Source organism: Ictalurus punctatus, chromosome 27 (genome assembly GCF_001660625.3).
Source record: "Ictalurus punctatus breed USDA103 chromosome 27, Coco_2.0, whole genome shotgun sequence".
NCBI classification, from domain to species: Eukaryota; Metazoa; Chordata; class Actinopteri; order Siluriformes; family Ictaluridae; genus Ictalurus; species Ictalurus punctatus.
In genome coordinates this window covers 14,023,386-14,049,191 of record NC_030442.2, presented here as the reverse complement: position 1 = coordinate 14,049,191, position 25,806 = coordinate 14,023,386, and the positions used below count along the sequence as shown (strand labels likewise).

Genomic DNA, 25,806 nt, shown 5'->3' with positions numbered 1-25,806 from the left:
GAGTCACACTGAAGGTAGTACATACTTTAAGGGTAGGCATATATATGAGGGATTTTCCCTTCGTGATGATGATGTGTGTGTGTGTGTGTGTCTGTCTGTCTATGTCTGTGTGTGAGTGTGAAGGTCATTCTATATAGACTTTATAAGTAACTCACTAATTTAAAATCATTTCAACACCTTTTTATACACCAGTACAAATGTCATGTAATATCAGGGACTGAACTCTGGAGTACAGTTCCCAGCAGCCACTTCACCTCACGGCATGACGGTCACATGACCCCCTGAACCTTCATGTTAACGAGCACTTGTGTGTATATTAGCCACAGTTTGCACTGGACTCCATGTCTTACATTGGTCTTTCTTTACCGTTGTCTCTGTTACCGCGTTTATGGTCTTTGTTTTAATGTTTATTCCTAGCCTTGGTGTTTTTGCCACTAAGTTCTAATTAACTGTTTTGTGTTTGTTGGTGTTTGTATTAAAGCTATCTGCGCTTGCATCCGTCTTGACGAACAGTCAAAACATTTATGTTTGAGTCAGAGCATTAGTTAAGGTTCATTTTGAAATTGCTTTTGGGTTAGGATTAAGATTAAAATCAATTCGTCGGTTAATTAATACGAACACCTTTATCCCTGCGCATTCATGAAAGGGTCTAATCGGCTGATCATGTGATCTTAAGCATAATACATCACATCGTGCATAGACAGGTCAAGAAGTTCAGGTGACATTTGTCCAATTTTGCTGAGCATGTGTCCATTGTAGCCTGAGATTTCAGTTCAGAGTCTAATCCGACAGGGTCTTCCACTATTCTAAATGGTCTTCACTTATATAACGCTTTTATCCAAAGCGCTTTACACTGTGTCTCATTCACACACACACACACACACACACCAATCTTAGCAGAGTTGCCACGCAAGGCGCTAACTTGCCATCAGGAGCAACTTGGGGTTCAGTGTCTTGCCCAAGGACACTTCGGTATGTGGAGTGACATGGGCCGGGAATCGAACCGCCAACCTTACGATTAGCGGACGACCCGCTCTGCCACCTGAGCCACAGCCGCCCTTAATACCCTTAATTCTACCCTTAATGTTAGACGGTTTTGTGTGTTCTGAGGTGCTTTTCTGCTCACCACGGTTGTAAAGAGTGCTTACCATATCTTTCCTGTGCGCTCCATCCAGTCTGGCCATTCTCCTCTGATTACCCTCCTCAACGAGACGTTTTTTTTTTTTTGCGCCATTCTATGTAAACCGAGATCAAAGTCACCGAGATCACATCTCCCCCCCTTTCTGATGTTTGATGTGAACGTTGCACATTACAATACAATATACATCGTGCTGCTGTTATATGATTGGCTGATCGGATCATTGCAAGAATTTCGGAAAATAAAAACCACAGACATTCATCAGACCTCCTTTAACAGCTCTACTGGAACGGCTACGCTCACGATCTTCATATAAACACTTCTCAGAGATGCTTTGTGCAGGACATTCCTGTTCCTGTTCCTGCATGTTAGCTCCTGACGAGTCCGGATGTTTTTAATGTTAACGTCTGATGCGAGATGATAAAGCCAGAATATCGTGTCAGTTTGTAGAAGTATCTTTTTAGAACGATGTTGGTATGCTTCGCTAATCACAGCTTCACAGCTAATATGATCTTCACTATTATGTCAACATTTCTGTGCACGACAACGAAGCTAACTTTTGTGTTGACAATTAGCTTTCTTAGAGCAAATATAGGCTAGTCATGGTTGATCTTCACAGCATGCTAGCTTGGAACGTTTTTTTTTTCTTCTTCTTCTTCTTCTTCTTCTTCTTCTTTCTTCAGAGCAGTACGTGTTTTTAGGCTATAACATATATATATATATATATATATAAGCCCAAATTTCACAATATCCTCCTCCTACACATGATACAAAAATGATAGTCTGTCGTAGGCCTTTTGCAGTTTTAGTCGAATAGCCTCTTCCTATGATATGAGGCGGTTCTTGGCCGAGTTGAATAACTGTAATATAATAATAGCTTGTGGGACTACAAACACAGTAACTGCTTTACTGTGCATCATAGAAACACTACATCATGTCTTCATACTGTAGATCTCCATAGGAAATCAATGTATCTGTGACAGACACGGTTCAGAGTGGCTAGACCTGAAGCGCTGGCTCTCTCTGCCAGCTGAGCTTTGTTGATCCTGTAACGTTATCACAGTGTGGGACGCCTTAATCAGAGAGCTTTATTTAGAAGGCAAACATACATTCGTGTTGGCTTAGACCGCCGTCGGGCAGCTCAGCAGACGTCCGGCGCTTGTCAGTGATGTAACCGACCTCAGGTCGGGGGGAAATAGGTTGCATTTTACATCCAGTGACTGTTAAAAGGCTCGGCGCTTTAACTGGCGTTTAGAGGATTTGATCACAAAGAGGAAAGAGATTTACAAGAGAGAATTATAATCTAGACGATTTCAATCCAAAGCACAACGAATGACCTTTGATTAAGGTAGACCGAGTTTCTCACTGTTTGTACCTCTCTCACTTGTAAATTTCTCACACACACACACACACACACACACACACACACACACACACACACACACACACACACACACACAGGCTGTAGTTGGGAGCTGTTGTGTGGACAGGCCTGCAGGTGTGTGTGTGTGTGTGTGTGTGTATATGAGGGAGTGTATGTGTGTGCGTGTGCTAGTCCGAGGCCTCCGCCAGCAACTGTGTGTTTAAAAGTAAAGGCACTCTGCCAGCAGTTCTTAGAAACAGGAGCGGAATAAAAGCCTTTTCGCCAAGCTACTGCATACTCCGTGATGACGCATTTCTCCTGTTGTTTCTTTTTCGTTTTTTCATCAAAACCTCATAAATGTAGGTTACTTTTCTTTTTCTTTTTTTTTGTACGTTGAAGTGAGCAAGAGAATACTGTTGGACTGTTTTGCTGCAAAGAGAGAAGCCTGCTGTTAATGAGACAGCGCTGCTTCACAACGGGAACCCTGGCTTAGGTTACACCTGTCCCCACAGAACAAAAGTGCACACACACACACACACATACGCACACACACACACACACACACACACACACTCTCTCTCTCTCTCTCGCAGAAGCCAGGATGTTGCGTAAGTATTGTAGTTCAGGAATTGACCTTGAGAGGAAGTTAGGTTTGCACTTCATAGCCTGAACACTGTGTGCGTACGTGTGTGTGTGTGTGTGTGTGTGTGTGTGTGTGTGTGTGTGTGTGTGTGTGTTGTTTGTTTTTTTTAAATTCTGATTGGTGAAATACTGTAAGAGGAAATATTGTAATTGTAATTGTGTGTGTGTGTGTGTGTGTGTGTGTTCATCTGTATGTGTTTACTGTGACGCAGTGTTCCTTTGATAGTGTGTATTCCTGTGCTGTTTGCTTTATCCACTAATGAGCATCCCTGGGTGACGTCACACACATACACACACACACACACACACACACACACAAAAACACACACAGGTGCAGACTAGATCCAGAGAGAGGGAACAATGTCCTGCATTTACCCCACCAGGTACAACAACCCTTGGCTGCGTCATATCTCAGCGCGGCCTGTGTGTGGTGCGGTGAGCTACAGCGATTTCCTGTCGTTATTAGCTTAGGAACAGCAAAGCCGCTTAGGACTCTTTATTTAACCAGATCATGCTAATGAACAACTTCTCTAAGCAGGGACACCTCAACACACTCTTAAATGAGTTGTCCTCCTAGTCATACTCACTGTAAAACAGGTAGAGATGATATAACAATGGTGGCAATTAAGTGTACTGTTTTTTGTTGCACTTTTTATCACGAAGCCACACTTTTTTAGTATTGCAAGCGGCAAAATAAATCAAAATGAACGCATAATTGAATTTAAGATGCTTTATCTTGCCAGTTGGCTGACTTTGATGTATGGTTTTTATTTACTTTTATGTATAAGAACTTGTTCAGGATCTTAGAGGTAAGTTTCAATTAGAATTTCCATGCATACATCCATTTTCCGTGCCGCTTATCCTACACTGGGTCGTGGGGAAGCCTGGAGACTATCTCAGGAAACTCGGGGTATAACGCAGGGGACACTCTGGGCTGGGTGGAACCCATCGCCGAGCACAATCGCACACTACGGACAATTCGGATATGCCAATCGTTCTCCAAGGCATGTCTTTGGAGTGGTAGAGGAAACCCACGGGGAAAAGCACGGGGAGAACATGCAAACTCTGCACACACAGGGCAGAGGATGGATTTGAACCCCCAACTCCGGAGATGCGAGGCAAACATGCTAACCATTAAGCCACCATCAAATTCTTGCCTAAAAATGACACTAAAAGTGAGACTACACATCACTTGATTACATCAACAGCGTGATTTTCCTTACCCCCCACCCTCAGAATGGTTTCTATGTAAATCATGATTCAGTCTATAAGTTTGTGTCATTTCAGTCATAACCCCTATGACAAACTCATTAACACTTATATATACCTCGAGTTATATCAAGGTTAATGCACTCTTCATAGAGCCGATGCCTTTAGTCAGGAGAGGATGCTTACATATGTGTGGCAGCCTAGAGCCCACTTTCTGGCCTCTGATACTCAAGCTAGATAGATCACTTTATTAATCCCAGAGAGAAATTCCCAAATTTGATTTGATTTCATTTCTCAATTGGATCTTTCTAAACACGTTGCGACCCGTATTTTCTTGATTGTACCCTCTGTTTTTTGAATGTCTTAGTCTCAGCTTCTGACGACCTTTCCATGACCAAGGACCGTCTACTGCCTACTGTACATTTTTCTGAGTGTTGAAGCTTGCAATCTCAAGAGCCTATCCACACTCAGGTCTTCTGAGTAAGACGTAGTCACTGGTTTTCAAAAAGATCACCACTCATATCTTTGATATAGCTTCGAAGAAGTTAGTAGAGAATAAACGTGACACTCTCATGGGTTTGCCACTGGCCTTAGAGGAAAAATCTGTGCTTGGTCAGTGGCAGTGGTAGTCAGACAGCCTCTACGGTCCTTTTTGGCTAGTGTTTAGTCGTGAAATGTATTAAACTCTCTATCAAATGTTAAAGGTTTGGCTTGCAACCCTATACTTTCTTTGGTGTGGCTTCTAATTGCTCACTGTGGTCCTCATTTGCTTAATGTGGTCTCATATTACTTATTGTAGCCTTTTAGTGTTTTATTTTACCAGAAAGTACAGCACGACTCAGCTCAGAAAATTACACTTTGCCCCATTTTCCATTGCCAAATATGCCTCAGTACTGTGTGAGATTAACTAAGACGTAAAATGCAGCTGAAATTAATGCAAAACATCGTTGTCATAGTTACATAGTGACTTCTCTAGTACCACAAAATGCTTCAGTAGTATTAACTACACTATATGGCCAAAATATGATGGACACCTGACCAATCACCCGCATATGTGCTTATTGAACATCGCATTATAAATGCAGTCCCCCCTTTTTCTGCTATAATAACTATAAATATCCACTCTTCTGGGAAGGCTTTCCACTAGATTTTGGAGCATGGCTGCTCGGATTTCTGCTCTTTGCATTAGTGAGATCAGGCACTGATTTTGGGTGAGGAGGCCTGGTGCGCAGTTGGTGTTCCAGTTAATCCCAAAGGTTTTTAGTGGGGTTAAGGACAGGGCTTTGTGCAGGCCCCTCGAGTTCTTCCACTACAACCTTGGCAAACCATGTCTTCATAGACCTTACTCTCTCCCCATCCTCATCTGGGTGACAACGGATTAGAAATAATTCCCTTCTATAACTACATGGTCAAAAAGTGCAGTTGTGTAACCAGGTAATTCATGATAGTTTTAACATGAAGTCTATTTTGTTGAAGTTATCAACTGTTCACTGATGGAGACTTGCGTGCAAAACTGTTCATGGCAGTTGCAGTCCTAAAGCTATCCCAGCAATTGTAGTTCTAAACCATCGTATCAAAACCGTTTGTATCAATTGCAGTCCAAAGAGCCATCTTTATGATTTCTAAGTAATCTCATTTATCTCCATGTGGGGCCATTCTCAGCAGCAGTGAGTGGTTTGCAAGTAATGAGAACTCCAACCAGAAGTAGGCCATCAGGTTGGATCAGGCAGGTCCGGAGAGCAGAAGGGACAAGGACAGGTGTCCACATACTTTTGGCCATATAGTATATCTACCAATTTCTACCAAGCCATTTTTCTAGGAGGCACCATTACCATTTTATCACAATCAACCCCAGATTTCTCAGTGTATTTTTTCCCCTTGGTGTGGCCCTGCTTGCTTATTGTAGCCATGCTTTCTTCAGTGTGGCCCCTGTTTCCTTAGTCACTCAGTTTCCTTATTGTGGTCAATGATTTTTCACCGTGGCCCCTGATTATGTAATACTGTTTCCCTTGGTGTCACCCTCATCAGAGGTTTTCTTCCCGTTCCCGTGTTACCTTCCTTGATATGGTCCTTGAGTTTTCACTGTGGCCCCTGATTGTATTGTTTCAGTTCCCTTGGTGTGGATGTTAGCTGCTCGTGGCTGCTTTGCTTCGTCAATGTAGCCGCTGTTTTGTCCGTCTTCCCCCTTGTTTTTCCTCCACATCTCCAGAGGCAGATGGTCATATCCTGGCCTGAACAGGGTGCTTTCCCACTTGGCTTCAAGGTGATTCTGTAAGCAGATATCAGGTAGCTGTCCCTGACCTCACAGCATTCAAGTGTTTATGTGTTTATGTGTGAGGGTGTTTGAGCAGGGTGTCGAGGGTGAGGCTGGGAGAAGGGTTACAGAGTAGAGCTTGAAATTTCAAACACGACCATAGCACAAGAACGTTCTGTTGGAGCTCAGCCACAGCACCGAGGTTTGAATCCTTAATTCTGTCTGAACTTGACTCAGACCATCAGCAACAGGAAACAGGGTCTGTTACCATCATCAGATCATTTGTAGATGCGTCGTGATTATTAAAGAGCGTTTTTGGTCTGATGGCTGTTGTGATAGTACAGTTTTCAAGATACATTTTTTCAAGAATTAATTTCACCAACATAAGTATCCTAGCTAGAACATGACTGTTAATTAGTAGGCTACGATAGCATGAAGTCACTGTCACGTAGCTACTGGCCCTCAATTTCAGAAATGTAGCCTCTGAGATTGAAAAGTGTGGGTCAAAGAGAGTCACATAAAATGAAAGTGTGGTCAAAAATCGATAAGTGTCTTGAAAAGGCATCTGAAATTAGCGCAAATGTTTATAGTACGTTTGGCATTTAAGCGGGGGAAGAGGTAGCTCAGTAGTTAAGACGTTGGGCTTCTGATCAGAAGGCTGCAAGTTCATATCCCTGCACTGCCGAGCTGCCACTGCTGGGCCGTTGAGCAAGGCGCTTAACCCTCGACTCCTCAGCTGTATAAACGAGATCATTATAATTTGCTCTGGATAAGTCCAAATGCCATAAATGCAAAGCTCGGTCACCTTTTTATAGAAACAATAGGTTATAAAATTGATGTATCACTACCTTAAGTATTCATTAAATGCCACTGTTTGTCTTCGAAGCAGATGTTGCTCATGTCAGTCCTCAGTTACCCAGTCCGTCTCTCCGGCTGGTCCTTTCTCATATCCGTCCATCGTTTCACTCATCTGCTTATTTGTGTTAACAGAAAAGGCAAACAGTGGTGGCTTAGTGAAGTGGCGCTAAATGAAGAAATGGAGTGTGAATGTGTGGAGAAGAAGGCCAGCATTGTGTGTGCTGAGTAAACTTGGAGTTGGATGAAAGATTCGTTGTTCTTCGGGAGGCAGAACGGCAATACGATGTTTGCCATCTTCACTGAACTTCTAAGCGAATGTGAAAGTTATTGGAACAGGTCCCAGAGTGATGGAGAGAGAAAGAAGCAGAACGAGAGAGAGAGAGGGAGATTGTGTTTCTGTAGTTTGTGGTTCATATGTTAGCTCATTGCTTATTTACTATTGTTATGGGTTAATGCATCGGAGACACAGAAAATAACTGCTTTGTCTTATTAAAGACATACATGAATGAGTCATTTAATGTACAACACGGCTCCATCAAGATTACTTTAAATGGATTTATTTATTTAAAAAATTTTTTTTTTTAATTTGGCTTCGTTTTTCCAATAAAATCCAAGCCACATTTGTATCTGATTTAAAATCCGTTTAAATGTGGCTTAGTTTGATAAGTTAAATAGGATTTTATGTTGGGTTTTGTTTTTTTTTTTCTTTTCTTTCTTTTCCCCACTCCACATTACTCAGTGTACATTCTGGCATCATTACTATAATAAAAAAGGTACATATGAGAACCAGTACGGCTGCAATCCAAACAACATATCAGATAAGGTCGATTGTAGTGTGCAGAATGGACCATAAATCTATCAATCAGATCTGTCTGTAAATAAATCTGATCCTATCTGTAAATATACCAAATCCGTCTTTCAATATATACAGGTTTGTCTATAAATAAATCAGATCTGTCTGTAAAGACATCAGACATGTTTAAATAAATAAATAAATAAATCACATCTATCTATAAATGTCACATCTCTCTGTCAGGTGTATATGTAAACCAATCAGCTCCATCTATCTGTCAGATCTATTTATAAATCAGATTTCACCCGCCATGTGAACCTAGTTATTCGGAGACCTTTCGTATGGACCCTGTTCTTCCTGGGTCAAAGTGCACAGTCGTGTGTGACTTTCTGGCTTAGTATCCCTTCTGTCCAGTAAGATGTGTTGTCACGGATACGGATGTCTTGTGACATGCGGGTCATGTGGGGCTGCTATAAATAAATCCATTACAACAAAGCGGAGAGAGAGCGAGGCGCTGTTCCATATTTATCAGACTTCTCAGAGTATGAGTGCTGGTCAGAAGGGTTATGGTGTATCGCCTGCTTTTATGTGTTTAAATGTCCGAAAACGTCGGTGTTTTATTACTTGCGTGCTTGTGTTTTTTGAACGTGACCGAGTGACATTAGTAGGAAAGATTATCGAAGTGTAATCAGGTTTATGTTGCTAAATGTTGAAGGATAACGCAGGGCTAGCGTAAGTATGTGAGCTATCTTGGTCCACCCATTCACTGGAAGCTCACGAATGACATCTAATATAGTGAGGGAACAATATTGTGTGTGCGTGTGCATGTGTGTGTGTGTGCATGTGTGTGTGTGTTCCGCAGTGCTCTTTAACTGATGTTATTAATAGAGCCGGTTACCATGTGGTGACAGACTGAATCATGTGCCTGTGTCTGAATGTATTTCCCAACTTGATGGGCGGGGAGGGGTGTGTGTGTGTGTGTGTGTGTGTGTGCACTATTTGAGTAAGTGGGTGTGCTTCCTGCTTTTAGGCATGCTGACGTTCCAGCTCTAAATATGAACTTATGTGGAGCAGTTTGCCTCCAATGATTTCCTGTTTTCCTCTGCTTTTCACACTCTTCTCCTCTGACGTTATCGAGTCGTCCGGAAGGACTTTCTCTCTCCCGCCGGTGTAGAGACATGAGCATTGTTTGTACACCGCATGTACCTTCTTTGTTGACCCAGGCTGAGAGTTGTGGTCTGGACGGATTCCCTGGTGGCTTGTTTGTAGACAGCCGAACTCTTCTCCGAACAAGGACAACGTAAAAGCACTCCAATAAAGGAGAAAGAGAGAGGGGGTTGGGAGATCTGTTTGCTTTAATCTGTCTTATCAGCCTCCTGGGACGCCGGCCTTGAAAGATAGGGACAGACGGCATATTAGCCACGCTCGCACCACAGGGAACGACAAGTTGATTTGCTGGCTGGATGATCATCAGTGAAGATGATAAAAAACAAAGAGCGCATCATTCTCCTTGTATGGAGAGCCTGTTTCCATCACACGGCGTTGTTAATGCTGAAATCTGAATAGCGGGTAAAAATAGCTGTGACGTAAATACCTATTCTACGTCCTGTTTACCTGTGGAATGAACTTCCTGAGCAATGTTTTGGTCAGCCATGTGCGTTCTTATCCTCTGCTGAAGTATCGTTGTCAGCAGGTTAGGCAGTGAAAGCTTGTCAGCAACATCATACTTTAGTAACACGGGAGAGCCAGAAGTTCTAGCCCGATTGTGTCGTGACCTTTTTTTTTTTTTTTTTTCTAACCAATCAGGTTTAATAAATCAGGACACAGTGGTTCATACACTGCTTTCACTCTCTCCGCATTTGTGTGTGTAATACAGTTGCATCAAAACTATTGTATGTGTTGATGTTTTAATGATCTTGATGAGTCCAGCCCATTAGCTTCAGGCCATCTGTGTCAGTGTCAGGAGGTGTGGCGTCCTCACGTGCCCTTTGTTTAGTTCGCAACGGCGCATTAAAGTCATCTGTAACTGTTGAACTTGTTGTGTTTATGTAACATGTTGTACCGTTCCCAGCTTGCCTTTCCGTTCTTTTCTAAACATTTTCCTCCTCCTGAAATGGGTGTGATTTGAAAAGTGATCTTGTACTATGCTGCATATTGGACGTTGTAAGATAAACACATTGGATGTTTAAGACTGAGTAAGAATGTAATTCGTTTGAATTAATGTAGTCCGATTGTTTTGTAATTGTACAGGATATGAAGACGATCATCCTATCCGATTAGTTTCTTTCTCTTCTAACTTACTGGCCTCTCTTTTCAGATCTGGAGCCGGATGACACCACATCATTCTACATCCTGAACGTGGGTCAGCCTCCAGCAGTGGCGAACCAGAACCTAGGTGTCCAGAGGCATGGAGTCCAGCCTCACTCACAGCTCATCTCTACTTCTCCTACGTTGCAGCCTCTCCACAAGCCCTTTGAGCCCAGCTATGAGTCCCTGGACTCTAAATACCCTCCCAGTGGAGGTGGAGGAGGTGCAGGTAGGCCCCCCAAGGCCTTTGAGTGCCCTAGTATCCAGATCACCTCCATCTCCCCAAGCTGCCAGCAAGAGCTAGATGGGAATGAGGATGACCTTAGGTCCAAAGGTGTGGATAGGGACTTCCACGAGCAACCGCTGTCTCGGGACCACCTGTATTTGCCACTGGATCACTCGTACCGTGATTCATCACTGAGCCCGAGCCCCTGCAGCAGCTTGTCGTCACGCAGCTGGTTCTCAGACGCTTCATCATGCGAGTCCATGTCTCATGTGTACGACGACGTGGATTCGGAGCTGAACGAAGCAGCGGCGCGTTTCACACTCGGATCTCCCCTCTCCTCACCGCAGGGTGCCCCGCTGGAGGAGCCATGGCAACAACAGCACCATCACCACCACCATCCGGGTTACGCCCCAGCACTCTCCCACCCACACACCCACTCTCTCTCTCCACGTCAGTCACCATGCCACTCACCACGCACCAGCGTTACTGACGAGAACTGGCTCAGCCCACGGCCACCTTCACGCCCATCCTCACGTCCCACATCGCCTTGTGGTAAAAGGCGCCACTCTAGTGCTGATATCTGCTTTTCGGGTTCACCCCATCACTCCCCGACACCGACCCCGGGCCCCTCGCCCAGGGGCAGCGTCACTGAAGACACCTGGATCGGCAGTCCTGTACGTATAGCACCCTTCCAGTGCTGCACCTCAGACCCTGACATCCCTTCCAAGACCAGGAAGACATCACAGGACTGTACAGCGACGCTACAGTCCGGGAAGAACGATCTCAGCCGGGACGATTCGGGAAATATCTCACCGCTTCGGGATTCCCCGGCTGACGAATCCATGCACGGACTGAAAAAAGACGGAGCTGGGGAGCAATTCCTTTCCGTGCCCTCTCATTTCACCTGGAACAAACCCAAACCAGGACACACACCTATTTTCAGGTAACAGAACAGATCATGGATAACACACTCTGCTGTTTCTCACATGCATGCAGGGTTATATCATTATATATTGATTTTCATTGGCTGATCAAGTCTGGCAGTATTATCAAGTCACAGTATACAATACCGTGAGTTGCCCTAGGAATCCTTTAAAAGTAAATCAGTCATTCACAGCTGCGGTATTGAGATGGTCTCATATGGTGTGGGTATCATTGTGTCTGAAAGAATGTGTATTTTAGCGTTGGGCTGTGATCGGATCTTACAAAAACGCACACAATTAGACCACAGACACATCACTGCAGGATCACAGTGAAGCACAGTGATTAAACAGCAACTTGTAGCTAGCTAACTTTAAGCATCACACTAGCAGTACTGCTAACATTGAATATTTGTTATTTAGTTAAAAATGACTACAGGGAAAGAGCAGAGAGAGGCGTGTGAAAGGAAGTGTTAGATCACGCAAGAGCACAGTGAAATGGAAAGGAAAATTGTATTCACTTTAATTATTCCTTTAGATGACTAATTCTGTAAGAATCTGTGAGTCTCTGCCGTTAATTTGTGCGTGAGAAATTGACAATCGTAACCACTAAAGGTCCAGATACAGTGCCCTCCATTAATATTGGCACTCTTGGTAAATATGAGCAAAGAAGCCTGTGAGAAATGGTCTTTATTGTTTAACCTTTTGACCTTTTGTTTAAAAAAAATAAATCACAGAAATACTCTGCTCTCATGGATATCAAATAATCGCAAACAAAACACAGGTTTATCAAAAAAATGATCTTTTAAATATAGGTGTGCAATCAGTATTGGCATTCATATGAGAAAAATATATATGAAGTGTATTCCCATTGATATTTTTTTAGTACACCTGGGTGACTAGGAACAGGAAATTGTTCAACCATGACTTCCTGTTTCACAAGGGTATAAATATGAGGTAACACACAGGCCAAATTCCCTTAGTCATTCATAACAATGGGTAAGAGCAAGGAATATAGCTGTGATGTGCGGCAAAAAGTTGTTGAGCTTCACAAAATGGGAAGTGGCTATGAGAAAATAGCACAAGCATTGAAAATGTCGATTTCCACCATCAGGGCAACAATTAAGAAGTTCCAATAGAGCTTTTTGGCAATAGACACCAGAGGTGGTTTTGGCGCACACAGTGGTAGCCATATGGAAAAGTACCTCATGCCCGCGGTTAAATATGGTGGTGGCTCTTTAATGTTTCGAGGCTGATTTTCTGCCAGAGGACCTGGACATTTTGTTAGGATACATGGCATCATGGAGTCTATCAAATATCAACAGATACTAAATGAAAACCTGACTGCCTCTGCCAGAAAGCTTCAAACGGGCCGTGGTTGGATCTTCCAGCAGGACAATGATCCAAAACATACATCAGAATCAACATGGTTTACTGACCACAAAATCAAGGTCCTGCCATGGCCATCCCAGTCCCCTGACCTGAAACCCATAGAAAACCTGTGGAGTGAACTGAAGAGGAGAGTCCACCAGCGTGGACCTCGAAATGTGAAGGATCTGGAGAGATTCTGTATGGAGGAACGGTCTCAGATCCCTCGCCATGTATTCTCCGACCTCATCAGACGTTATAGGAGAAGACTCAGAGCTGTTATCTTGGCAAACGGAGATAGCACAAAGTATTGACTAAAAGGGAGCCAATAATTGTTGCACACCCATATTTAACAAATATATTTTTTGGGATAAACCTGTGTTGTGTTTGCAATTGTTTGATATCCATGAGAGCAGATTCTTTTTTTTTTCTTTTTTTTTTAACAAAAGATCAAAAGGTTAAACAATAAAGACAAATTTTCACAGCCTTCTTTGCTCATATTTACCATGTAAATGTGCCATGTGCCAATATTAATGGAGGGCACTGTAACTAAAAATATTGGCTTGTGTTTCATTTTTGACCATATAAAACTAGATTTGCATTTCCCGAAGAGAATACACAGTGTGTGTGTAAGGAGCTGAAAGTTGATGGGGATTAGTAAGAAGGAAGGAAGGGATGAAGGGTGAGAGGGAGAAAGACAATGCAAGATAAACAGAATAAGAAAAAGAGGTACGGTAGCCCTGTTTGGATGAGATTACACTCATATGAAGAGTAATTCCATCGTTCACAGGTGCTGCTCTGTGATTTTAAACGCAGTTGTCATTGGCAAACTCTGCAGTGGTCTAGTAACGTTTGTCCCCTCTGGTTTTCCAAGGCAGATCCTGCGTCTTACGTTTTTCTGACTGCTTGCTGCCGTATTTAGCCATCTAGCGCGCATACCCGTATTAAACACTTCCCAAATCGATCATGTGTAACCCAAACATCTGGTTTTGTAGGAAAAACAACCCTGTGGGAACTCACTCACCCACACGTTCATTTAATTGCCGTCCAGACGTGAGAGTTTTATTTCAGAGGACATGTGTAAAGATATTACAACAGACAGTCAGTGAAACTAATCCCACCTGTATAGGGCTAATGAGAGAAAGGAAACATATGAACTACAAGAAAAAAAAGGAAATAGGAAAAGACAAAGAAAGAAAACAAGTTTAAGATTAGATCAAATTGTGGTTATCATCACGTCAGCCAATATTATCAGAATTATTTTTGACAAATTTTGGCTGAGTGTTTAGCACGATTGCTGCGCACGTCCGGGGTCAGGGGTTCGAATCCCAGCTCCGCCCTGTGTGCGTGGAGTTCTCATATCCTCCGGGTACTCCGGAGGTTCCTCCGGGTACTCCGGTTTCCTCCCCTAGTCCAGAGATGTGCATTGCAGGCTGATTGGCATTTCTACATTGTCCCTAGTGTGTGAATGGGTGTGTGTGTGTGTGTGTGATTATTTCCTGCAATGGGTTGGAATCCCATCCAGGATGTCCCCTACCTTGTGCCCCGAGTTCCCTCGGATAGGCTCCAGGCTCCCGTACAGCCCTGTGTAGGACAAGCGGTACGGCAAATGGATGGATGCTTTGTGCTCAGCAAACAGCAGACCTGGTTAAAGGTCACAGTTAAAGGTGAGATTTGAAGAATTCAAATCTGAGATTCTGCAGTGTAAACTCGGAGTGTGTGTGTGTTGTGGAAAGCAGGGCAGTGGGAATGTGATGGTAGGGTTTGTGTATATACACTGGCCTCTATAACCATAAATCAGTGACGAGCCCTTAAAGGTCCTGATCTCACACATGACATGATTCTCTCTCTCTCTCTCTCTCTCTCTCTCTCTCACACACACACACACACACACTCTCACTCTCTGACTCGTTCTCATTCTGCCTCTCTCTCTCTCTCACACACACACTCTCTCACTCTCTGACTCGTTCCCATTCTGCCTCTCTCTCTCTCACACACACACTCTCTCACTCTCTGACTCGTTCTCATTCTGCCTCTCTCTCTCTCTCTCTCTCTCACACACACACACACACACACATTTTTTTTTTTACTTGCTGTCATCTCCTCTACACAAACAGGTTGTGAAAGCTCCAGTCAGGCGAGTCTGCGCTCTGTGTCTGTTCGGCCTAATCCCATCACAGCTATACTCGCACACAACACTGACATGATACATGATCCTGCCATCTGATCCTGCAGCCCCAACAACCAGACCTGCTCCTACTGTGTGTACGCGTGTATGTGTGTGTGTGTGTGTGTGTGTGTTTGTGTGTGTGTGTGTGCACGTGTGTGTGGGTAAGAGTGAAAGAGACTCTGGAAGCCTGGCTTTCAGAGCAGATGGTCTGTGTGGAACTGTTGGCAGTGAGGCGAGCTTCTCTGCGGTGTGGAGACATCTGAGATATCCTTGAATACATGGCGTAGCAGAACACACCTTTATATCAATAGTACACACCATCTTCCACACACACACACACACACACACTCATCCATGCTGCATTAATCTTGTCACGTTGAAGCACAGAGAGCCTGGAGAATCAGTTGTGCATGGAGAAACAGTGTGTGTTTTGTATAACGTTAGTGCTGGACTCAAGAGAAACATGGTACACTTTGTAGGCCACTGGGCAAACCGTCACACTGTTACTAGCCCTAGGATTCCCCTGACATTCAAACTAGCTACGGTTACCATGACAGACTTCCTCCCCTGGGCCTTCCTGTGAGCGATAGAGAGAGGGAGTGACAGTGTAGGGCTGGAAAAGGAAAGGAATAGAGAGCTTTTGGAGGAAGACAGGAAAGCGAGTTCTTGTTTGTGTTAAAATTCTTGAAGCTGTGTGTTTGGCGAAAAGGTCTAGCCGGTCGTCTACATTAGTCAGATCATCTCTTTTGGTGAAAGTAGATATAGCTACATATATTGAAGTAGCGTACCGGACTCTGTAGAGGATGCTAGAAATCTTGTGGTGAATTGTAAATGAATTTTAGGATCGTATTTCATTTAGATAAGTCATGTCAAAACATATAACTCTCTCTGTATTTAAGAGCTACTTACATTTACATTCATGGTACTGTATTTGGCAGACACCCTTATCCAGAGCGACTTACATTAAGTTAGGGGTAAGGGGTGCCGGGATTTGAACTCACAACCTTCCGATCAGAAGTCCAGTGTCTGATTATTCACTATTCACGCCTGTTCCCGCAAGATCTAGCAGATGATCCGTAAAGTTTAACTGCTTAGAACTGCGTATAACAGGGGAGTTATTCTGTATTCCCGTGCGATCCGTCTCTTCTGCTCTACAGTGCCAGGACTGCACTGACAATCTGAACTAGCACACGGTCATCATGTGATCCTATTGAGCAACATGTCAGAAACATGTGCCTTTTTTTTGTCTCTTTCATTTGCCTTTCTTCCCCATGTAAATGTCAACACTTAAGTATTTTCCATCATTCCGTTTTCCACGACCTCGACCTTTTCCTTGTGCGCCAGCGTTCTAATAAAGACATTATAAGTTTGCTTATAAAATGATTTTTTTGCTACTTAAAAAAATTTTTATATATATATATATATATATATATATATATATATATATATATATTGCAGAAGTGAGTTCAGGCTAATATTTGTGACTGTACTTGTTCTCGTGTGTGTGTGTGTGTGTGTGTGTGTGTGTGTGTGTGTGTGTGTGTGCGCTCCTCTAGGCCGTGGCATAAAGGAGTCACTTAGGTGAGGTTTAGGCCTGGAGGATATTTGCGGTAAAATTTGCTGGCCATTGAATCAGCATTTTAATATACAGACTATTACAGAGTGCCAGAATAAAGCAAAACACACGCTGAGGCCAATACATACACCTTTTCATCCCTCACACATTCAATTCACATACACGCTCTCTCACACACATACACACACACACACACTTGCTTTAATTTCTGAGAATTCCTGGTTCTGTAAAAGATGAATGGCAACATTGTTTGAAATCCCAAAGTCTTTAGCATATTCATTTTAGTGAAACTGTTAGCCCACATCTAAACAAGGCACATAAAAGACACACACACACACACACACGCAGAACTTGGCCTACTTGGTTATCACTTCGAATCTAAGGTTGAAATTATGCTGACAAACTCCTGTGCCATGCGATGCGTACACTTCTGTCCTTACATACATGCACAGGTTTGTTTTGTTTTTTTTTATAGGGCAGCTATTGAGATACGTTTTCTACTCAACCCATATTTCAGCACACATGCTCTTCTCAGGGTCTTCTGATTTGTAGCTGGTAGTCTCAGCTCGCTCTGTGACTCAGCAAGGACGTGGCCTGTGTTGTGTGTGCTCACTGTGGAGTCCCAGGCTCTGTGATTCACGCTCTGCTGCTCCATTTTACCCATCCATTACTGTCATTTAAGCGGCTGCTTTTATCTCCCAAAGTGCCTCACATGTAGTTTGTACACAGCACTTTTATTTCATTTCCTGGAATATTACAGCGTTCCTAAAACAACTCGAGTTAATATGCCTTAGTCATGGGTAAACCCCCTTCTGAGATTTTTTACCAGCAGTCTTTCATTCAGCAGATTAGATCCTGTAAGAACAGAGCCCCTGCGGTGAGAGGCGGGATTTGGGGGATAATGTATAACATCCACTGGATTTTACACGCAAGTCATAAGGATGTGCTGACGTTATGTTTTCGTATGAGAATAATTACGTATGGTCACAGAGTTCTGGAGAGGGGGGGTTGGCGAGGATATTGGTTTTGTATTGTTTTAAGATATATACAGAAACATTCCAAAAACAATAAATAAATAAATGACAGTTTGGTCTCTTAAAAATAATAAAACATCGATATGCTGGTAAAATTCAGTTCTGTGGTATAAATGATACAAAATGTACAGAACATAGTCCTAAATAATGACTAACATTTGATCAAATCTGCACGGTTCTAATCAAATCATGCTTGAATTTTTCAAAGGAAAAAAAAAGTATCATCACTTGATTATTTTTTTATTTATTTACTTGCATTGTGATCAGCTCAATTTTTAGTTCACATTTAGATTTTTAGTTATCCTTTTTTTTTTTTTTTTTGTTACCTTCACTCATGTATGATATTTTTTGGCCATAGGTGGAAATAGAGTCTGACATTTTCTATCATTTTATGTCCACCATTTTAGACAGTTACAGGATACATAAGATTAGGCATATTTATTTTCATTGAAATGGAATTTAAAAATACGGTAAGGACCCTGGCTCACTACACATTGGTACAACGATGACTCCATTTCCGGGGACATGACCCCGTACTCGCCTTGTAAAACGTCACCAGTGGCATCTAGCAACAACAGGCAGGACCGATATCTTTCTAACGTTATAAGTCATATCAATTTGTTTCCTTAATCACACGCGTTTCCGTCACGGTACTTCAAGCAGGATCGTAGGATATCTCGTGGAGTTTTTTAAATCATCAAACACTTAAAAGTCATTAGACTCAAACAGTCCATATACAGAACGTCAAATAAAGTTAAAATCGCCAAGCTACGTACGATAACGAGCTACGTACGTTCGTAGACGGATTTGGCTGAGAGTTCGTCCGCCATTTTATTATTCGTTTCGAGCTGAGAGGCTTCAGAAAATATGATGTCAGTTCCAGTAAGCGAACATAATCAGCATCGATGCGCTATGGTTTTTTGCGGTGCATTGTGGGATTTTTTTTTAAGGAGCGAACGTTCTAGTGCACTGGAATGGGATTTTGGGATTGAGACAGCCCTTAAAATGGCCGATCAGCGCCTTGACTACTGAACTAGGGAGCTGACTGAGACGCACCCAATGTGAACTGCAGTGGAACAAACTAAAGAACTGAACCTGAGTACAAAGCAAAATGTCTTAATAATCTTCTAGTTCTGCAGGAGTGCAAAATTAGCTAATGTTCTTCAAATCCGATTAAGAGCTCTGTATAAACAACTCCAAAGCCAGTTATTTCCCAGGTATCTCTTCATCTTTATTTTCATTTTTGTATGTCGTGTGAATTTAAGAGACCCAGGAGAGCTCAGATGTTTGGAACTGTTTTTTACTCTTAATCCTCTTAACCCTCAATTATAAGTCACTTTGGATAAAAGCTTCAAATAAATGAATATATTGAACAGGGTTTGAGGCTTTTCTCACTAAATATGTACAAATGAATGAGAATTAATATTCAAAGTAGCCTGGTGTAATTATATATGTTTATGTGTGTGTGTGTGTGTGTGTGTGTGTGTGTGTGTAGGACTTCCTCTCTGCCCCCCCTGGACTGGCCCTTGCCGAGTCAGTACAGTCAGTATGAACTGAAGATCGAGGTGCATCCTAAAGCCCACCACCGGGCGCACTACGAGACCGAGGGCAGCCGAGGAGCCATCAAAGCAGCCTCCGGCGGACACCCTGTCGTCAAGGTGAGTCACCACGGCAACCGGCCACCTGCCGGCGGTGATGTAAGCGCACAGAGTGTCTTGTTACCTGTTCAATGAGGACGAGTTTGTTTTACAAAGCCTCGCTTTCATGTTGGTTTTAAATGGAGGAGAGGCCATGAGCTCAACTAATATCTTCCCTAATATCTCGCTATATGTCACAGACCGTAACCTGTACGTTTATGATATTTGTGCATTATGTCATCTCACGAGTCCTCAGGCGAGTCCTTTCCGACAGAATCTGTGCCGTGTTGAACGCTTTGATTGAATCAGCACAGCTACTGTAGAGTAGAACGGATAAAGTAGGCATTTCTATGCAAAGCAGTTCAAGTCATTTGGATAGATTTGTTTGGGTGGATCGCGTGCCGTTTTCACTGGAGCATTGGGAATACAGTACAAGAAAGAAAGTCCCTGCAGGGTCATAACTGAGCAATATGAAGTCCAGTAGCCCTGTAGATACTGTATGCATTGGTTTTATTTCAGTCTGTCGGTCACAAAATACAACATTTTGATAGGAATGTGCAAAAATGAGCAACATAGAAGCAGGGTGCGCAAAAAAAACATTATTTACCTGCACAAAAATCGAACATCATTTATACTGAGCATATTTAAATGTGTTTTGATTTGCTACTATGAGGAATTACGAAAGAAAGTGAGCTGCTTTAACAAGCACACTAATATGGCTGTTAGTTTCCGTATAGTTTCTAGTCGCTTGTGATATTTTCTCTTTCTTTTTCTGTATTTAAGTTGCTTTTTCAAATGGACTTGGTTAATCAAGGTCATTTCAGATATTTTAGCTAGAGTCGATTTTTCAGTTCGCTTCCCAAACGTTTCCCGTCCACAAGGAGGATAGAAACCCTGCGCACTGCGTGTCTCTGACTCACGATCGTGATGTCATTTCTGCTATTTTTTGTTTGTTTTGAAAACATTCTGTAAATGAGTCTATAAAACCTGCTTTCTTGCTCACTACAGTATCTCTTGTATACTATACAAAGCGTTCAGACATGAAATTAACATATCTAATACAGAACTCAGCATAACAATAAGTTCCAACTTTTTTTGATATATATTACATTATTATAATATATTAAAAAATTATACAACAGCCTTCTTTGGCTGTAAGATGTATTTTCGGTGGTGGAAATAAGAATAGGGATAAGAAAAGCCATTTCAAGCAGTAGGGCTGGGCGATATATCGATATAATATTAATATCATGATAAATGATTACACGATCCATTTTTCTGACATATCGTTGGTATGTTGATGTATATTTGTATGTTTTTACAAATTAAATGGTACTGAATGGATGCCGTTGATTTGACACAATTAAAAATAATCTTCTTTGTCTTTGTGGGCATGAAATGAAAGTACCATTAAAGTCAGTTTAACCTTTTTTTGTTTATTTTACTACTGTTTTCCGGACAGTTTGTTAGCTAAGTTATATATCGTGATACACATCACGTATCACAGAAATTTCCTCAAGTACTGCCCAAATATAGCCCAGCTCTATCAAGCAGTTTGCTACTTACGGTATATTCTAAGTAACCCTAACTTTTTGACGGTAGCGTTACTACTTCCTGTGAGGGTTAAGTGGTAGTTACGTTAAAGTCCCAGAAGAACTAAATCAACTAATTCATAATCGAACTGCAGGAAAAACAAATGGAAATGCTGTATAGGAACCACTTCCCTATTACGGAGGTAGCTCCTTTTTTGGGGATTACTTCTTCTTCCTCATCTAGGGTTGGAGCTCCACCTTCAGCCATTGTTGGATTCCGAAACGAATTCATCCAACAGATCAGACTCGTGAGTTAGTTAAGTAATGATGTCGAACTTCGCAAGTTCATTAGCAGCTGTTGTAATGGATCTTAGATTCGACACGTAACTGTTTGGATCCTTTAATCGAACATGGCCAACAACAAAGTTCGGTTCAGAGGACGAGCCGATCGTGTCATTTACGAGTTCAACCTGTTTATCGTATAACGTTTGGATTGAGATTTCAAAATACGGTAGTAGATTGTGGGAATTGTACTAGAATTCTTCAACCAATCACACCAACGTTGCATATATAGCACACAAGCTTGGATTCAAATCGAATTGTGAACAGGCTTGACCACTTCACTCAAAAGAACTGGATCGAAAGAATGATTCCTTCATCGGTCGGACATCTCCAGAGCACAGATCTGGAGTCATTCTCGTGTTAAGATCATGACAAATTTGATGTGATATACTATGAGATAGTGTAGCTGATCTTAGATCAGTACTTTCAGGGGCCTGTTAAAATATTGACACAACAAATGTTAACCCAGCAAACAGGGGACGTCCCACTTAGGTCCGACTTTGGTCCGGTTCATAACGTTCGCTGGCGGACGTTCAGAGTCATAACATTAGCATAACAAAGCATAATATTACTGAATGTGTTAATTTCAGTGAAAGTCCCCTAAGCTTCCCGAATGCCACTGGACGTCCTGCGAATGTCCCCTTCAACGTCCGTAGGACATCAAGGGGACCCTACACACGGACGTTTGGGGGACGTTCGTAGAAGCCATTTAGGGAACGTCCTGGACATTTTTTGTCAACTGGGAAGAACAGTAGTTTTTTTTTTATTAATAACCACACACGCACACACACGCACACACGCACACACTGGTTAATGCCACAGCATTAACAAGTCTTATCTGATCACACACATGCATTCTTTTGTCTGCTGTCTAGTTAATTCTAGTGTTTTATGAGCTACATTTAAGCTATTTTCCTGCTCCCCACATTAGATGTCGGCTGTGCTGGATGTGGAGTATTAGGTTTGTCCTCACTTTGTACGCTGTGTGAGTGTGTGTTTGCGTTCGACTGTGCTCTTTGAGTACTTTGAAGAGGCAGTGCGTAATTACATAAACGCTTTCCCCACTTCCTCTTCCACCATGATTGAGGATGCATAATTCCAGCTTAGCACTGTAGTGGTTGGCTTTATAGCTGTTTAGCAATAAGCCACACACCACCTGCTCTCAGCCAAGGCTATGGCATTGTTGAGCGTAAGGACTTCACTCTGCGGATACTTGAAGCTACAGCGCGTAGGAATTTTTGTTTAAAATGAAATGAACAAATAAATATTCCGATTAGGGTGTCAGGGGAGAAAAGCATATTGACCCTGACAAACCTGTAACAGTAATACACACTCAGAGCTGTGTCATGGGTGAAGGGTTCGAATCGGAGGGAACTTTTATGCGCGAATGCCGTACGCCAACTCGGATACATTAGGCACGAAAGAAGTCCAACTGACAGACAGGAGTTGAAATGCGTAGAGAAATACTATACTTGTTAACCATTTGTGTCGACATTTGCCATGGTTTAAGGTAACTAACAGTTTCTAGCAATTAGGGTTAGGGTTCAATGTACCACCAGTAACAACCTGAACCATAGTTCACTTGGATACAGACCAAGACCAAACTAAGGAAGGTCCACACCAAGGTTGGTATAAAAGCTGCACAAGATATTGACCATCCCAATTTGCTCTCGTCATTCTGAGTAATATGGGTGTGTAGCGTCATGTACAGGCGTTACTGTATTTGTTTGTGTGTATGTATGACTGTGTGTGTGTGTGTGTGTGTGTGTGTGTGTGTGTGTGTGTGTGTGTTTACCAAACACCCCTTGGCATGCTCTCTGTTCGTTGTTTGCCCACCGCGTCGACCGGCTCACTCTGTTCGGCTGGCTGGAGAGCTCATTCAGTGTTATTATAAAAACAGCAATACGTCGATCGCGTCCAGGATAAACACGGCCTCGTGGCAGGAAGTGCCGTTAGTCAGTCGATCGGTGTTGCTGTGACCTGATGGTGGAATTGAGCTGAAATTGCACAGAGAGATGGTCTTTATGATGAGTTCAGGCTGTGTGAGTGTTTGAAGGTGTGAGCTCATCATATAACATCACCTCCATCTGGCCTCAGTGTGTTTTTTTTATTTATTTATTTATTTATTATGCACGTACAGACAAACAGAATTATACCCGCACATGTTTTTTTTGGTGTATCGTTGTCAGTCCGTCCAGGATTTTGCGATTTTTGCGGTCGCAGGAATCGACGCAAAATCAAGCAAACTCCGCAATATTCGGAGGAGCTCGCAATTATTCGAAATTACCGCAGATTGTCTGCAGATTTGGGCCAAGACGTGTCATGTGACGTCATCACGAAGCGCATTTAGTCCTCTTCGATGCACGTGCGTCGAACAAGTGTACAGCTAAAAGGTCTCATTTACCGACAAATATCACTGTGAAAGAGCGTGCAAAACACTTTCTTGCAATTGGAATTTTGCCAAATCTAGTAGTTATCCCCAAAAAAAGCACAAAAAAACCCCCTTCAAATCGCCAAATCAAGCTATTTGACCCGCAACAGTCCCCAAAAAAACCCTCTGTACGGACTGTTTAATATCCCAGAGTATACCGAACTACATATTAATGACAGGAATACATGAACTATCCCTGACATAGCAGTTCAAGTAGCAAAATTATTTTTAAACACATACTAGATTTGCAACTGCAAAAGACTTTTAGTTTTTAATTGACATTTTGCAACAAGGACGGCCATTATATCGGTTACTCCATGTAGAAAAGATTCCGAACAAGAGCCTCCGGTGCTTGTTGTTACGTCTCTTGCTGTCGTTTTCTTGAATCTCCGTTCATCACTCAGAGCAAGGTTTTTGACCTCAAAAGGCTGTTCAGTCGGTGTGTGTACGCACGTGTGTTGGTATGTATGTATTAGGTACATTTGTCTCTTTCACCCCTCAGTCTGCTTGCATTCCTCTGTTCCTTGTTGTGACATGTTCTCGACTGCAGTTGTAAGCTTCCACTTCTGATCCCCTGTACAGTTCGGTGGAGAGAGAGAGAGAGAGAGAGAGAGAGAGCGAGAGAGAGAGAGCGAGAAAGAGAGAGAGCGAGAGAGAGAGAGAGAGAGAGAGAGAGAGAGAGAGAGAGAGAGAGAGAGAGAGAGATCGAGATCTGCCCCAGTTGGCACAAGTCTGTGTGTGGGAAAGCGTGTACGTGTGTGCTCGTTTACTCCGGGCAGTGTAACGCCTGGAGTGTGTGTCTGTACTGCGCTTGTGTGTAGATAGAGTAGCTATAGTGTAGCTGTGAAGCTTTGGAATATTAGCATCTCAAAGGTGATGGAGTAACTGACACACTGGGGTCAGACGGTTATTGCTTGAGAACGTCACACAATTTGCATTAAATTAGCGCATAAATGGCTTAAAGTTACAACCCATTACACACACACACACAAACACACAGGTCATTAGAGTACACTAGTTAATGAGTTAGGAGCAAGAGAAACAGGTCAGTAGTCGGTATGAGGCAAAATATTTGGTTTACAGTACTACAGATAGATTGGTTGTAAACATGTGAACCCTCTTGAGTTATATTCACTGGTTTAAATTCTAGGAAACCCTCCAGGTGACCCTTCTTTGAAGCCAGTTTTGAAGAACTGTCTGCTCAGGGCACGTGCTTAAATAATTATTGGTCCCTGCGTATATTATTACTATAGCACACTGAGGCTCACATTCAAACCTCGTAAGAAATCAACAGTAATAATTAGTAGGTCTTCCTAAATTAAACTGATCCCAGTAAAGTAGATGACTCCTGTTTATATCTGTATACACAGCGAGTCAAGTAAAATTCTGTTGTCTGAAGGTGAATATTTTGAGTTGGGTATTACCTGTATAAATAAGTAGGAGCGGGCGATATGACGACGATAGTATATGGCAATTCTCAGAGGCATTTGCTCACAAACTGGAAATACAGTAGTGATGTGTTTGGGGGGGGGGAGGGAAAAAAGTTTGTATCTTATTAAAAGTCTTTACAATTGTATTTTGTATATTATTTTTTGTGGGGGGGGGGTTCAATAAATACATGAATTAATAACTACTTTACTATTTAACAAATCTGAAAGAAAAAAAAAAGTAACATTTTACAAAATTGTATAAATTAAGTACACCATTTTTAACACCATTTTCAACAGTTTTAAGCTGGAGACACGTGGGATATGTGCCGAGTTGAAAGCCATATGTAAAGCTGCCATAACAGCGGCCACAGGAGTGTGTCATACAGTAGCCAGACAAGCGCGGGCGAAACAAAGTGACACTGTTTACTCCGAGTGTTTGGACTGGTCTGATTCACAGGAGAGATCTAGGAGGAATGCTCCATATTGACCTACAGTAGCCCTAACTACCACCCCCCCCCCTCCCCCCCTGCCTTCTTGCTCTCTGCTCGAGGGCTAACGTTACAGGGGGCAAACCAT

At 42.5% G+C, this 25,806-nt stretch overlaps 1 protein-coding gene across 2 annotated transcripts in view; it reads left to right on the top strand.

Annotated features, from left to right (window-relative positions):
* The window catches only part of nfatc3a (nuclear factor of activated T cells 3a), an 83,387-nt gene that overhangs the window by 9,603 nt on the left and 47,978 nt on the right, over positions 1–25,806 (top strand). For both annotated transcript variants that reach the window (XM_017458563.3, XM_017458564.3), the window contains exons 2-3: positions 10,575–11,733; positions 19,354–19,516. In XM_017458563.3, coding sequence (XP_017314052.1) covers positions 10,575–11,733; positions 19,354–19,516 — 1,322 coding nt within the window. The remainder of the gene's footprint in view (positions 1–10,574; positions 11,734–19,353; positions 19,517–25,806) is intronic.